Below are 14,337 nucleotides of genomic sequence, written 5' to 3'. Positions count from 1 at the left end.
TTGCTTTTTTTTCTCCCCTTCCTTCTTCTTATATTATATATCTCACAGTCCGGCCATGGCTGCTCCCCGACTTTTCCGCCCAGCAGCTCGTCTGCTTTCTTCGCGCCTTACTTCGGCTCCCCTTCGCCCTCAGACCGCATGCGCGCCCTCAATCCTGCGCTTCCGGGGATATGCTACGGAATCTGGTACCAAGGAGGTCACTGTTCGTGATGCTCTGAACGAGGCGCTCGCCGAGGAGCTGGAGAGCAACAAGAAGACTTTCATTCTTGGAGAGGAGGTTGCGCAGTACAACGGAGCGTATGGCACCCTGTCCCTCGTCTGAATTGGCTGCAGTCCATGGATCGCATATCTGAACTCGCTCTACTATTATAGTTACAAGGTAACGAGGGGTCTGTTGGACCGCTTCGGTCCCAAACGGGTCATTGACACCCCCATCACGGAAGCCGGTTTCTGTGGTCTCGCCGTCGGTGCTGCTCTTGCTGGACTGCACCCCATTGTAAGTTCCTCGATCTGCTGTTACCTCTGGAAGTTCAACGTTTATCAGAGGGAAAATGCACAATATACTAAGACCTGCTGTCCGATCTCTAGTGCGAGTTCATGACCTTCAACTTCGCCATGCAGGCTATCGATCAGATCATCAACTCTGCCGCCAAGACCCACTACATGTCTGGTGGTATCCAGCCCTGCAACATCACTTTCCGTGGACCGAACGGTTTCGCCGCTGGTGTTGCCGCCCAGCACTCCCAGGACTACTCTGCTTGGTACGGCAGTATCCCTGGTCTGAAGGTTGTGGCTCCCTGGAGCTCGGAGGATGCCAAGGGTCTGCTGAAGGCTGCCATCCGCGACCCTAACCCCGTTGTTGTCCTTGAGAACGAGTACGTAGCCCCGTGCAAGTATCGGAGTATCTGTGGAATGTTTTTGAGTCTGACAATTCTTGCATAGGCTGCTGTACGGTCAGGCCTTCCCCATGAGCGAGGCCGCTCAGAAGGATGACTTTGTTCTTCCTATTGGCAAGGCCAAGATTGAGCGCCCCGGAAAGGACTTGACCATCGTCACTCTCTCCCGCTGTGTTGGACAGTCGCTCAACGCTGCCGCTGAGCTGAAGCAGAAGTACGGTGTTGATGCTGAGGTCATCAACCTTCGTTCCGTCAAGCCCCTCGACGTTGAGACTATCGTCCAGTCGCTCAAGAAGACCGGTCGCATCATGTGCGTCGAGTCCGGTTTCCCCATGTTCGGTGTCTCCTCCGAGATCCTCGCTCTCTCCATGGAATACGGTTTCGACTACCTGACTGCTCCCGCCGTCCGTGTTACTGGTGCCGAGGTCCCCACCCCCTACGCCGTTGGTCTCGAGAACATGAGCTTCCCCCAGGAGGACACCATCGTCAGCCAGGCTGCCAAGCTCTTGCGCCTGTAAAGGATGAGCCGTTGTATATGAACCGACGGTGAAGAAAAACTGAATTAATAAAATCATGTGTCTAGTACCCTATCATTGTTACAGCCATTTCTCCTTTTCCCTCATATTACCTCGCTCTCCTACTTCCTTGGATTTTGTACGACTATACAACACAATCAACGTTATTCTGCATTTCTAGAAGCTAATGTGCTCGGGCATGGTTGTATATTTCCGTAGCATGTTCTCATAATCGCATCTGGCTTTGTTCCTATTGGCGTGTGCCACCACAAACGAGCCCGCGATGAATTCGGGTCTGCTCCTCCGGTGCCGTTGCTATTACCAGATCATCGACCCTCGGCTAAGGAGAGAGACGGTTGAGAAACCACCTCCATGCTTGCAATGTCTCGTTTCTGGATAGCATCATCCACATACGTATTGGACGCATCAAGTCATTAGGAAGGAAATTGGGATAGTGATCGGCCATTTGACGTCACAGTACATAGTCGGTGTGATCGCCACATCCGTACTGTGCTCCGCATGATGCTCGTTTCAGACAAAGGAAGTCTCTAGAGGAACGTTCCTAGCACCAGCACACGCAGGGGAACAACCGGTGGGATTTCGAGGATTGTAATACACCCCATTCATACCCCCATCCCCGTCGTACTCTTCATCAGTATCGCTCTCCGCCTGATCAACCTGCATATTTTCGCGTTTCGTCGATTGGCTCCGAGCGCGCCGCAGAATCGCATCATCTGCTTCTGGAATTTCATTGTCATCATCGTCACCGCCTAGGACGTTTTTCTTCGTGGGAGCTGCAGGAGCCACAGGTCCTTTCACAGTGGTAAAGGAACTTTTGAACCCTCCCTTTTTAAACCCTCCCCCGCCCCCTGTACTTCCACCTGCTCCAGATCCCGTTCCCGTAGTAGATACTGATGCAGCTTTGGGTGTGTCGATGACTCTTAACCCGGCCTCGGCGTCGGCCTTCCGTTCGGCTCTTCTGGCCTTCTCGGCGGCATTGGGGTCCCGGGATAACTGCTTGAGGTCTTGGAGACGCTTGCGGTGTTGATGGTCATATGAAGAAATATGGGCCTCGTATTCTGGATGGCGAGAGTAAGACTTGTTGCAGAGCGTGCAGGTGAAGGAGCTCAGAGCGGAACGCGCAGATTCGGTCTAGTTTGAGATGCGGTGGTCCTGAGTTAGCATGAAAGCACGGGTCTTTACGTCCCTCAAGCTCCTTGAAACTAAGCCCTGAATCGCACCTTGGGAGTGGGATTGGTAAAGCCTCGCTGTGTATGTAGACGCATTGGTCAGCTAAGATTTGGGAACTTGTTGCTATGAAGATATATAACTTCAATAGGGGAGATGTTCGGAATCTGGGCACTTGCAGGCGCCATCGTTCTATGAGAAGTACGCAGATACACTTGCAAAGGGTTTTGTCGCGGACAGCGAAAGAGCGTATGTACGGGTTTGCGGATTTGCTGCTTGCTCGCTGAGCGGTGATGGTTTGAGCCTCTGATTGTCGTAACTTGTTAGGTAGCAATACATCTATCAGCGACTGCGCGTTGAGGTTGATACTTTCTGCCGAATGAAAACCACCGCCCGCGGAAGAGGAGCTTGAACTGGGGTTCGATTAGATACCGTCAATACCGGTGCAATACCGTGACTACGGAGGTCGACCATAACGGGCCAATCATGAAGCCTCTAATACGGAGGATCATCGCCTAGCAGTTCTTTACCAAGAAAGTGTCGATGAGATCAAGTTTCAAGGAAACCTGCTGCCCCAAATCACAGCGAGGAATTATTGTTCAAACGACCATGCTCTGAATCCAGACAACCCCCATCGCAGCCGGTTTGATTGGAATAGCTGACCAGCCCTAATTCTGGCTCCTGGCGTGGACATATATAACATAGCACCTGGTGGCCCGGTGCTGTTTTTTGAGCCATGGCTGCCTCAAAAGAAAGCATGCCATCCAAACCAGAGGATATCGAAACGCGCTCCATATTCTCAATGCAAGAATTAGACCCATCGCCAGTCCAAGATGAGTTTCCAGACCTCGAATCTGGTGAATACTTCCCCAGAGAACCAAGTCCGCCATCGGCACGCGAGCCCATCGCCGGGGGTGGTCGGTTCTCATCGCTCAAGTTAGGTCTTCGCGGACACAGTTGGGATTCATGGTGTATGGCTAAGTATATGCAAGCTATTGTGATAATGGCAAGAATATACGTTGTTCCTAGGAGCTAACAATGACCTCAATATCTCCAGTGTCTGCCTTCCAACGATACTCGACGTATCCACCAACCCTATTCCTTGCATTGCATTGGGTCAATACCTCTCTCATCCCTCTGGCTACTCGATCCGTACCCGATAGCGAGAGCTTCCTACTTCTCACCAGACCCGTCTATCAATCTCCGGGCCTCGAACATCTCGTCCTGACTGCGCCTGTTCTGATTCATATTGCGTCCGGAATTGCTTTGCGCAACATTCGTTCCGCACGGCGGGCACGACTCTATGGTGCCGAGACAAGGTCACAGAGACACTCGTTGACGTTTTGGCCTCGGATGAGTCTCCAAGCTCGGTTAGGATATTCGTTGGTTCCGTTACTTGGCGCCCATGTGCTCGTCAACCGCATCACTCCGTTAATGGTCGATGGGGGAAGCTCAGGAGTCGGGCTGGGTTATGTGGCCCACGGCTTTGCACGGGCCCCCGCACTCTGGAATCTATACTATCTGTTATTCGTCGCCGTTGGGGTGTGGCACTTCGTCGGCGGCTGGGCTGCATGGATGGGCTGGAGAGTGACAACGGTCCGGAAAGAACGTGACCGAAAAAAGGGCTCCCTAGAGGGTTATCTGGGAGCCTCGGAAAATGAGCAACGAATCCGCCGACAGAGGAAGATGTGGTGGACGGTCAACGGCATTGCCGCGGTGGGAGCATCCATATGGCTTGCAGGCGCCCTGGGCATCATCGGGCGAACGGGGCAAGGTTATGGCTGGGAGGCCAAGGGATGGAATGAAATTTATAGCCAGGTCCCCGTTATTGGGTCCTGGCTCTGACCCAATTGATTCGGACAAACATAGTTTGGGGAACATATCTCTCCGTCGCCTGGCTGACTAGACGCAGTATATCATTCTTGGTCTAGCGGTTAGTGCTTCGACACATAATACTTCAAGGACGGGAATAACGGCCGATATGATTGTATAATAAGCAAGAAGCAAGAATTAATGTTAATGACAGCTCTGATAGAATGTGAAGAGGGGAATGAATTGAGTTTATAGTTATGACATTTATGTGATTAGATAGTAGGGAGTTGGTCCGTGCTTAGCTGATCGGAAAGGTTGGCGGGCGGAAGTCAAAAAAAAAGTTTCCCGACAAGCAGAAAAGACGAAGGACTTGCTTGCTGTTCATCTATTGCCTAGCCCATAGCCAAGTCACCACCAGGTCAATTTCCAAAGTCCGGGTCCATGAGCCCACACCTTGGTGTCCTTTATCGTGCCCTCTCAGTCCAGTTTAGACTCCGCAGCCATCGCGCAATTGCCCGCTGCACCGCCCTAGGATTCCAACAACGCCCGCCACTCCGCCGAGTCTACTCTACCCGCTCATCGGCTGCGGAGATGGCTGAACAATTGATACAGTATGACGGCACTGAGTACAGAGCAGTGAAGGAAGGATTGGCGTACATTCTGAACCCCCCGGCTCAGGCTCCCGGTACGAAAAGGGATCGCAAAGCTGACGAGCAATCGCAATCAGTCTTCTACAACCCTATCCAACAGTTCAACCGGGACCTTAGTGTCCTTGCCATTCGCGCATATGGGGAGCATTTGCTGGCCCTGAAGAAACAGAAGGCCGAGAAGAGGAAGCAAAAGGCTGCGGCGAGCGACTTAGCGAAGGGCAAGAAGCGCAAGAGAGAAGAGGTCGATGTCAAGGAACAAACGGAAGATCAGAATCAAGGCCAAGGGAATCCGACTACAGCACAGCAGGCAGACCAGGACACGGCGCCGTCTTTTACGATTTTAGACGCCCTCTCGGCTACGGGTCTGCGTGCCCTGCGATATGCTTCGGAGATACCTTTCACCTCTTGCGTCGTCGCAAACGATCTGTCACCCTCGGCAATTGAATCCATGAAGACGAACATCAAATACAATAGTCTCGGCGAAAAGATCCGTCCTAACACCGGGGATGCGCGCGCTTACATGTACAGTCTCTTAAACCAACAAGCCAACACCCCAACTGTCGAGAACCACCTAGGAAAATTCGACGTGATTGATCTGGACCCTTACGGCTCTGCTGCACCGTTCATGGATGCTGCGGTCCAGGGTGTCAAGGATGGCGGCCTTCTTTGTGTGACCTGTACCGATGCAGGTGTCTGGGCCTCGTACGGGTATCCCGAGAAGTCGTTCGCCCTATATGGCGGAATTCCAGTGAAAGGACCGCATTGCCACGAAGGTGGCCTGCGTCTCATTCTGCACGGGCTTGCAGCCTCCGCTGCGAAATATGGACTCGCGATTGAGCCGCTTCTGTCCCTATCGATCGATTTTTATGCTCGAGTATTCGTCCGTGTCCATCGCTCCCCAGCTGAAGTCAAGTATATATCTGGAAACATGATGATGGTCTACAACTGCGATGCTGGCTGTGGCGCTTGGTCGACTCAGCCTATAACCCAGACGAAACAGAAGCTGGACAAGAAAGGAAATCCGTTCTATCACTTCGGCTTCGCTCAGGGTCCGGTAGCAGATAGTCGTTGTGGCCATTGTGGCTCTAGGACTCACCTCAGCGGTCCTATGTGGGCTGGTCCTCTTCATAATGCTCACTTCATCCGCAGGATCCTTGATATGCTTCCCCAGGCAGATAGGGACGTGTATCATACCATTGACCGGATCGAGGGAATGTTGACCACAGCAATGGAAGAAGACCTGAATCTAGAAATTCCTAGTGACGAAGCCAACCAGACACCTACTGGCACAGTCGGTGGGGATATCCCTGTGAACGAGTATTCTGCAATCATCCCACGGCTCGACCCCGCCGCCCGGGAAGAATACCCCTTCTACTTCAGTCTCAGCGCCTTATCCAAAGTCTTGCATACATCCACGATTTCCATTGATGCCATGCGTGGGGCTATTCGACACCTAGGCTACCGGTCAACCCGTAGCCACGCCAGACCGAATACAATTCGTACCGATGCTCCTTGGGAGGTGATCTGGGAGATAATGAGGGAATGGGTGAGGCAGAAGTCTCCCATCAGAGAAGGCGCCCTCAAGCCCGGTAGTCCCGGCGCTGTCATTATGTCCAAGAGCCGGGAGAACGTTCAAGGCTGTGAGGGGGAAGACCCGTCTCTGGCACTTCTCAAGACCGAGCTTCAGGCAGTCGCAGAAGAGGCAAAGGATGTCAAAGATATGGTTACCAAGATTGAAGCTGCCTTGTATCGCTCCGGTGCTCGTCAAGCGTTTGGAAGGAAGAGAAGAGAATCTGATCCCCAGCGTGAACAGCCGGGAACAACGCAGAAGGGCCCCCAGGACACAAAGCCTCCCCGTAGTCCCAATGGTACAGGCAGACCGCACCCTAGCACGCTGGAGGTTGTATTCGATGAGGCATTGGGCAGGGAGACGGCCAAGAAGCGGCTGGTGCGGTACCAGATAAATCCTCGTGAGAACTGGGGTCCTTTGAGCCGAGCATCCGGAGGCAAGTAGAACACTGAATTGCGCATTTATCTAGTGTAGTTGTAGATAGCTATCATCCATCATAACTGCACTTCAATTGTCATTGCATTACTTAATAGTACCTTAACTAGGCTTGAAGTTTACCCGTGTAAGCTTTGAGAATTTGTCCATTATGGATTCAATACACTCTTCTAAGTCGCCGTGGGAATACAACCGAGTAAGAGTTGAGGTGTCCGCTGTGAGGTCAGCAAGCCACGTATTAATTTGCTTATCGGAACGAAGCAGTGCAAATAAACATGAAGAAGAGACAATGATAAGTGAACACTTGAGCAAGCATTGGAATCAAACACGTTATGTATTGACAATCTAATACTGTCTAACGAGGCTAGGAAAGAGACATGATAGATTACACTCAAGGTACATGACATAAATTCAGGCCATTATTCCTCATCAAGCGCATTAAAATTTGGAGACCGCGACCGCGACTGCCTGGGTATCACTGTGGCTGATGCTGACGCTGACCTGTTTGACGCCAGCCTGCTTGGCAGCTTCAGCTGCAGCACCGTGAAGCTGGATAGCAAGTTAGTCGGGATTTCCTATCGGCGGGGCAGTTACAAAGTAGTACTTACATTGACGACGGGAGCCCCGGTTGAGTCACTGGAGATCTCAATGTCCTTGAGAGGGGCACCTGCGCCCTTGCTGCTGACACCCAAGGCCTTGAAAACAGCTTCCTTGGCACTCCACCGTCCGGCAAAGGATGATCGAGGAGACGCTGCCTTTTGGCAGTACTCTTGCTCGCTTGCAGTGAAATTCCGTTCGATGAAGGTTTCATTTTCAATATTGAAACTTTCGATGTTCTCCACATCCACACCGACCTTCGAGTCTTCAGAAGCATTAGCCTTAGCCAGCGACTCGATCATAGTCTTTGTGCTCTCAAGTCCTTTGTCATCAGCCTTGGGGGGCTGGGCAGGAAATTTGAGTTGCGAGGTCTTCTTGTCGGCAGCCACACGGTAATCAGGGTTGAGGAAGACCTTGCTCTGCTGGGCATCTTCGTAAGGAGCCTTATCCTTAGCGACGAAGATGCTGTTGTTGATGAGGCCGTTGTGGAAGAAGCGGTATGCCTTCTTCTGTCTCGCCTCGACCTTGGCCTTGTAGGTCTGGTACTGTGCCCGATCCAGGGTTGCGTAGAGGTACTTAGGGTGAATACCAATAACCTGTGCACCCTTCTGGCCGAAACCAAATGAAGTGACAGAGAAGGCATTGATACCGTCAGTCTGGATGCTGCGGCTTGGGTAAACGATGTAGTCGAATTTCTCCATCACCTTGTCGACGTTATCAGCGTTGCGGTTGCCAGGAACCAGACCACTTTCAAGAACCTGAAGACAGCCGTTGAACATCCAGGCACCAGCAGCACCCTTGGGATGTCCAGTGAGATATTTCTGGAAGATACCCAAAAGGGCGTTGCCCTTCTTCCGACCCAGGTGCTTCATCTGCTGGCAAATGACGTCCGATTCGTTCTTGTCATTAGCGACAGTAGAAGTACCGTGGAATGAGGCGACACCGATATCATCAACAGTCAGACCCCAGGTGGCGAGAGCACCACGGAGAGGAGCGATACGTGAATCCTGCTTCCAGAAATTGTTTCCAAGGCTGAACTGGGCATCCTTCTCCTGGCGGATAGCTTCGCGTTCAATGTGCTGAGCGCGCTCGTGAAGGTAGCCAGAGACGTCGAAAGATTCATCAGCGGCCTGGGCTTTCATAGCCTCGGCTTCTTCCTGGAGGTACAACAACTCGGATTCTTGCCATTCCTTAATCTGCTTCTTACGCAGGTCAAGCTGACGGCGACGGTACTTGATGTCCAGCAAAGGAGATGGGAACTTGCCAGGGTTCTCACGCGCGGTGGTGAGAACTCCTTGACCGGGTGCGGGAACAGAGCGACCAATCTTGTCGGTAGCCGTGGTGGTCAGCGCAATGATACCATAGATCGGTACACCCATGTCCAGAGCAAGCTGGGCACTCATAATGAGTTGCATACCGCAACCCTGAGACTCCATGAATCCAGCACGAGTGGTAGTGGTAGGCCGCGACATTTCTTGCGGGGTGCGACCATGGGCAAACTCATCTTCGGCATTGCTGGTCGCCTTCATGTTGGCGAATTCATAGGATCCTTCTTCCTGGAAATCGTCGAATCCTCCAACAAAGCAGACACGAGCCTTTCCTTCCACGATCGTCTCGTAACCAATGTCAACGGATTCGACCGCAGTGGCGCAAGCTCCGACTGGAGTCTTGATCGGGCCAGTTGAGGACAAGAGAAGCATGTTAACCCAGGCACTCATAGTGTTGATGAAAGATTCCTGCAGAATGTCCTTTTGAAGAGGCTTGTCCAGGTAGCGGTCCTTGTACATTCCCCGCAACGCGTGGGTACCACCGATACCCGAGCCGATGCAGTTTCCGACCTCAGACAGGTGGACGTACTTGTAGAATTCATACGGATCGGTAATACCAGCTGAAAGCATAGACTCAGCAGTGCAGACAAGGACGAACAACGTGACTGGGTCCACTTGTTCGATGATATCGTCAGGGATACCGTATCTCTTAGCATCCCAGCCAGTAGGGATCTGGCCAGCAACAAGGCGGTCGAACTGAAGGGCCTTCGGGATCAAGAGAGTGGCTCCCTTCTTCAGACGCACAGTGTACTCGCCGGACTCTGGCAATTCAAAGATCTCCACCTTTTCGCCATGCTCACGCTTGAATTCCTCTGCGGTCTCTTTCGAAGCTTCAAACGGATCCAAGTCCTCCTGGATGACAATTTCCTGGAGCAGCTGCTTCTTCTTGGGGTCATAGCCCTTGAACAATTCGGGCTCGATAAGCCGAATACCAGAATGTTCAAGGATGAACTTCTCGTACTTCGGCTTCACATCCTTATCATCCACGGGCTCCCCAGACTTCGCATCGACCCATCCTGAATAGGCCTTACCCTTCAGTGGACCGTTGTGGTGCTTGATAAGACCCATGATCCATGCCATCTCCACACATCCTTCAAGGGAGAATTTGCCGTAAGCCTCCATCTCCCAGCGTGTGCGAGAGTTACCCCAGGGTCCGACCTCCGAAAATCCGGTGACCACCACGACCTTGTCCAGGTTGACCATGCCTTTCAGGTTGTCGTTAAGTGGCTTCACATCCTCCTCCCAGTTAGGCAGATTAGGGAACTGGAACTTGATGTTGGCACGGGGCTCAGCGATCACCCGTTTATAGAGGACCTCACTATCCTCTCCATTGACGATCTTGTTTTCGATTGCAGTCTCTTTGATGACTGCCTGGCGAACATCACTTGTCTCCATGATTTCCGTGCGAAGCTTGGTCATGAGGTCCTTCAGGTCAGGAATGAATTGGAGACCACCATTAAGGTCGGCCCAGACAGGGTCGAGCTGACACAGGTTGACGATCGCAGGCGCCATGAGACCAAGCAAGTTGAAGGCCATCTCTTGCTGGGAAAAGGTACGGACACCGAGCTTCTCAACACCTTCGGCAACCATGTTGTTGCCGCTCATGAGACCTGTACCCCGAGTCCATCCAATCACAGCACCACAAATGGTCAGGTAGTTGTTCCAGTTCTCCGAATACCAGCGGTTGAAGAGGGTTTCCAAAGCCAGCTTAGACTCAGAGTACAGACCATCGTTTCCGAAAGTACCATGGTTAGGAGACAAGGGGAGGATGACTTGAGCGGGACGGGTTTCAAAACCGTTGCTCTGCTTCTGTGTCTTGATGCAACCCAAAAGTCGCAAGAGGTTTGTCAACATGATGCGGTGAGCCAGTTCAGACTTCGAGTCAATCGAGTCAATTTCACGTCCATTCTCAGGAATGGCGGCAAATGGAACAACGAAGTCCAAATCCCAGCCGAGACCCTTCTTTGCGTCGTAGATATAGTCGACAAGTGCTTCCACATCTTGCTTGCTACCTTGGTTGAAAGGCACCACAACAAGCTGAGAGCCACGGCTACCATAGCGGGCATACATGGCTTGGTAGTACTCAGTGACCTCACGAGAGTATCGGCTTGTCGTGACAACCACCTTGGCGCCACCACTAATCAGGCCTTGCAGCACTTCCGCTCCAATGGAACCTGCACCTGCGCCTGTCATCAAGACGTTCTTGCCTTGGAAGGTGAGACCTGACCGTGCAGCAGATTCCAATACGTCCAGGTAAACACCGGTGAGTTTCTTGCTGTAATCCCAGCCGTGTTCGGACTTCTTCTTGAGATGCAAGAAGGGAATGGTCTCCACTTTACCTGCGCGGGGGCTGCCGTTGCGCTTGACACCATTCCTGCCGGTCTTCTTGCCAGAACCGTTCTCTTGGGGCATGATCTGGTTCTCATTCATGCTGAGAGCACGAATAACTTCCTTGTAGAGCGCATTGAACTGAAGTTGCGATGACTTGGACAAGCGATGTTGTCTGCGGATCAACTTGTAGACACTGCGGAGATCATTCTGGACCTTCGTGCGGTTGCTGTACTCGGAGATAGGGCCTCCCTCCGCCATTTGCTTCACGTAGTGTTCCAACTTGCGAGCGCTAGCCCGGGGAACCTCCTTGTACCCAATGTTTCCTCTGGCATCGACAGTAGTCTGGGGTCCGGTGGGCACAGCGACATCCTTGTACACAGGGGCGACACCCAAGACTTCCTTGCAGTTTTCGATGAGTTGCTCACCAAGTTCCTTGGCCAACTGATAAGTCTCACCCCGATCAGTGGGGCAGTTGTCAATGTGGTACTGCATGAACTCAAGAAGCAGTGGGTTTGAACGGTTCATGATGCGAATGCACTGGCTCACAATCTCACGATCTACGACCTTGAGCCTGCCGAAAATGATGTCGTAGTACATGCTCAGAGCATCCTGGCGGGCCCAGTTCCAAGAAGAATCATACACGCGTGCTTTCAGGGCATCGAAAGCCGGCTCGATACCAGAAGCATAGAAATCGCCATGCTCGGCCTGCCAAAGGTCCAGCTGGGCCTGCAATGTTTTCTGAGACTCCTGAGAAGTGATGTAAGCCTTTTGACCGGCGCGTAGATCCATCTTCAAATAACGCGCAATTATCTCCAGCTGCTGCTTGAACAATGCCCGTTGGTCTTTGGTCAAGGCATCAATGGCGGCCGGATCCATAAGCATGCCGCCACCACCTGCCCCGCTATCACCACCAGCTGCCGGTGCCGAAAGGCTGATGCCGGCGCTGGCAGCGTATTTGTTGGCAACATCATCAAGGTATGACTTGGCCTCAGCCTCGGAGCCAATACGGGAGGGTGGCTCCATAGTGAGAGCAAGGAGAAGGACGCCATCTTGACGACCAGATCCCAAACCCCATCTTGTCTCAAGGTATTTGCGAACTGCGGTAATGTTGAAGCCACCGGGCATCTTCGATGAGACTAGGCGAGCAATGAGGGATGAGGACTGCTTGCCGAGTTGTCCATTGAATGTCGCCTGCATAGATGCGCCTAGCTCGTCCAGAGGTGTGTCTTCCGGTTTCTCGGGCGTCGAACCGAATTCCTTTCCGAGATCTCCCAAAATTTCATTCTGCAGAGTGGATTTACCTGGTAGTGAAAGGGAACCAAATTAATATCCATTTGCAATGATGTGGAGGCGGATGAGATGGCAAATACATACCTCCAACCAGATCTTTGATGGCTTTACTCAAGGGCACATCCGACAAGCTCTTCTTCAACTTCTGCGCGACCAGAGTCCTCAGCACATCCACTGCCGTAACCGGTGCATCCTCAATTGCTGCTGCAGGGCCGGCACTAGGTGGAGCAGCAGCCGCGGGAGCAGCAGCGGCAGGAGCAGCAGCAGGAGCAGCAGCAGCAGGGGCACCGGCCGCAGGCTCTGCCGATGGTTGCGCTTCTTCTTCCTCCACGGGATCAACATCGTAATAGACCTCCTTCGCATCTTTGTTGTAGCAAAGTATTTGACGCTGCACGGAAGTAGCAGCATCGTATGCCTCATATTTTGATGCGAGGGTCCGTCTCGCCATACCACCCAGTGTGTCTGCGGGACCGATTTCCACAATTCGCTCTGTCCTTTTCTCTGCGAGAATGACATCCTGGGTCTCAATCCATCTCACCGGTGAAGCGAACTGGTAGGCCAGAAGTTCAACCAGCAAAGTGTGAGCCAGCTCCTGCTCGATTTCGGGCCGCATATTGAAGGAGACTAGGTAATAGAATAGCAAGAGTATAGAAAAGAGCCCCGGTGCGGTTCAAGAATAGCGGTCGCAGTATCAGGAAATTGCGACAGACTTGGTGGGGGGAAGATACGACTGGAAAAACCGGCTCGAGTGATAATCCAGGAAGAACAGCGGCCAACGGTAGGGAAATCGAGTGATGAGGCTTAGGGTAAGAGAAGAAGAATATAATTAAACTGATAATATAAGGTGATGATGGTTGAACAGTTTCAGTTCTAATTGAACAAGAATCAGTCAGCAAAATAGAGAAATAATTACTTGGAAAGAAGAAGTTGTTTTCTGGCTCCTGGTTGAACCGCACATACAACCAGCCAGCGGAAAAAAGATGCTGGAACGGAAGGGAAAAAAAGTTGTTAGAGGTGGGAATTAAGAGTACTCACCCCAGCCTGGAGCCACTGGCGGTGGGGAGAATTCGCCGATGCCCTGGGACCGAGATGTCCCAAAGAAAAGTGGATGGGATAGGGGACAAAAAAAAATCACGATAAAAAAAAATAAAATAGTAGAATTATGAATTTCTATTAGACGAAATAGGGAGATTGGAAGATACTATCTATGCACCGACAGAAGAGGGCTTACAGAGTTATGGGTGGATGGGATTTTGGACTAGAAGCTTTTGGTGAGTGTTGGGGCGGGAGATTACTTTCGTGCGGTACGGAGTACGGAGTATGGATGTACTCCAGGAGGGACGTTTTGGGGAACAACTCATGGAAACAGCCATTAAATTGGAATGGAACAGGGTAGAACTTCTTCTCCCCTCCAATGAGAGTCCATGATGGTGATAATAATAATAATAATAATAATCATGATAAACGGAAATATGGAAGTTGGAGTCAAACCAAATCATAAGTTGAGCTAACCTGGCTCCGTAATTTTTCTTCTCATTACCCACGCGTAATAAATGACTTAGCTAATACCTACACTCCATGAATACAAAGTATACTCTCTACAATACTAGTAGTTACTTATCTCTACTAAGTAGTGCCTGTTCATCATTGGTGCCTTTGTATAGTCACTCAGCAGCATTTTCTAGCTTTACCATACATACTATCAGGAGTTTAGAAATTGGAGAT

The 14,337-nt window shown here is 51.6% G+C and overlaps 5 protein-coding genes across 5 annotated transcripts; 3 read left to right on the top strand and 2 right to left on the bottom strand.

The window, feature by feature from the left end:
• Window positions 1-55: 55 nt before the first annotated feature.
• BO85DRAFT_362252 (pyruvate dehydrogenase (acetyl-transferring) subunit E1 beta) lies at window positions 56-1,414 on the top strand (the record flags this gene model as incomplete). The annotated part of the gene is made up of 4 exons (XM_025655619.1): window positions 56-297; window positions 373-496; window positions 589-875; window positions 943-1,414. 4 exons carry the CDS (start codon window positions 56-58, stop codon window positions 1,412-1,414), a joined length of 1,125 nt encoding a protein of 374 aa, XP_025520380.1.
• Window positions 1,415-1,550: 136 nt separating this feature from the next.
• On the bottom strand, window positions 1,551-2,915 carry BO85DRAFT_466156 (putative C2H2 finger domain protein). The gene is made up of 2 exons (XM_025662112.1): window positions 2,653-2,915; window positions 1,551-2,563 (listed from the first exon to the last, which is right to left on the bottom strand). Exons 1-2 carry the CDS (start codon window positions 2,695-2,697, stop codon window positions 1,943-1,945), a joined length of 666 nt encoding a protein of 221 aa, XP_025520379.1. The 5' UTR covers window positions 2,698-2,915; the 3' UTR covers window positions 1,551-1,942.
• Window positions 2,916-3,086: 171 nt separating this feature from the next.
• On the top strand, window positions 3,087-4,706 carry BO85DRAFT_390064 (MCP1 family protein). The gene is made up of 2 exons (XM_025656758.1): window positions 3,087-3,570; window positions 3,657-4,706. Exons 1-2 carry the CDS (start codon window positions 3,336-3,338, stop codon window positions 4,442-4,444), a joined length of 1,023 nt encoding a protein of 340 aa, XP_025520378.1. The 5' UTR covers window positions 3,087-3,335; the 3' UTR covers window positions 4,445-4,706.
• Window positions 4,707-4,776: 70 nt separating this feature from the next.
• BO85DRAFT_445882 (tRNA (guanine26-N2)-dimethyltransferase) lies at window positions 4,777-7,148 on the top strand. The gene has a single exon (XM_025659373.1). The coding sequence runs from the start codon at window positions 5,003-5,005 to the stop codon at window positions 7,073-7,075; it is 2,073 nt and encodes a 690-aa protein (XP_025520377.1). The 5' UTR covers window positions 4,777-5,002; the 3' UTR covers window positions 7,076-7,148.
• An 11-nt stretch (window positions 7,149-7,159) lies between these two features.
• Window positions 7,160-13,449, bottom strand: BO85DRAFT_136828 (trifunctional fatty acid synthase subunit FAS2). The gene is made up of 3 exons (XM_025654038.1): window positions 12,697-13,449; window positions 7,675-12,623; window positions 7,160-7,615 (listed from the first exon to the last, which is right to left on the bottom strand). Exons 1-3 carry the CDS (start codon window positions 13,223-13,225, stop codon window positions 7,505-7,507), a joined length of 5,589 nt encoding a protein of 1,862 aa, XP_025520376.1. The 5' UTR covers window positions 13,226-13,449; the 3' UTR covers window positions 7,160-7,504.
• Between the last annotated feature and the right edge of the window lie 888 nt (window positions 13,450-14,337).

The sequence above is a fragment of the Aspergillus piperis genome (assembly GCF_003184755.1).
Source record: "Aspergillus piperis CBS 112811 unplaced genomic scaffold BO85scaffold_2, whole genome shotgun sequence".
In the NCBI taxonomy this organism is placed as follows: domain Eukaryota; kingdom Fungi; phylum Ascomycota; class Eurotiomycetes; order Eurotiales; family Aspergillaceae; genus Aspergillus; species Aspergillus piperis.
This window is presented reverse-complemented; position numbering and strand designations above follow the sequence as displayed.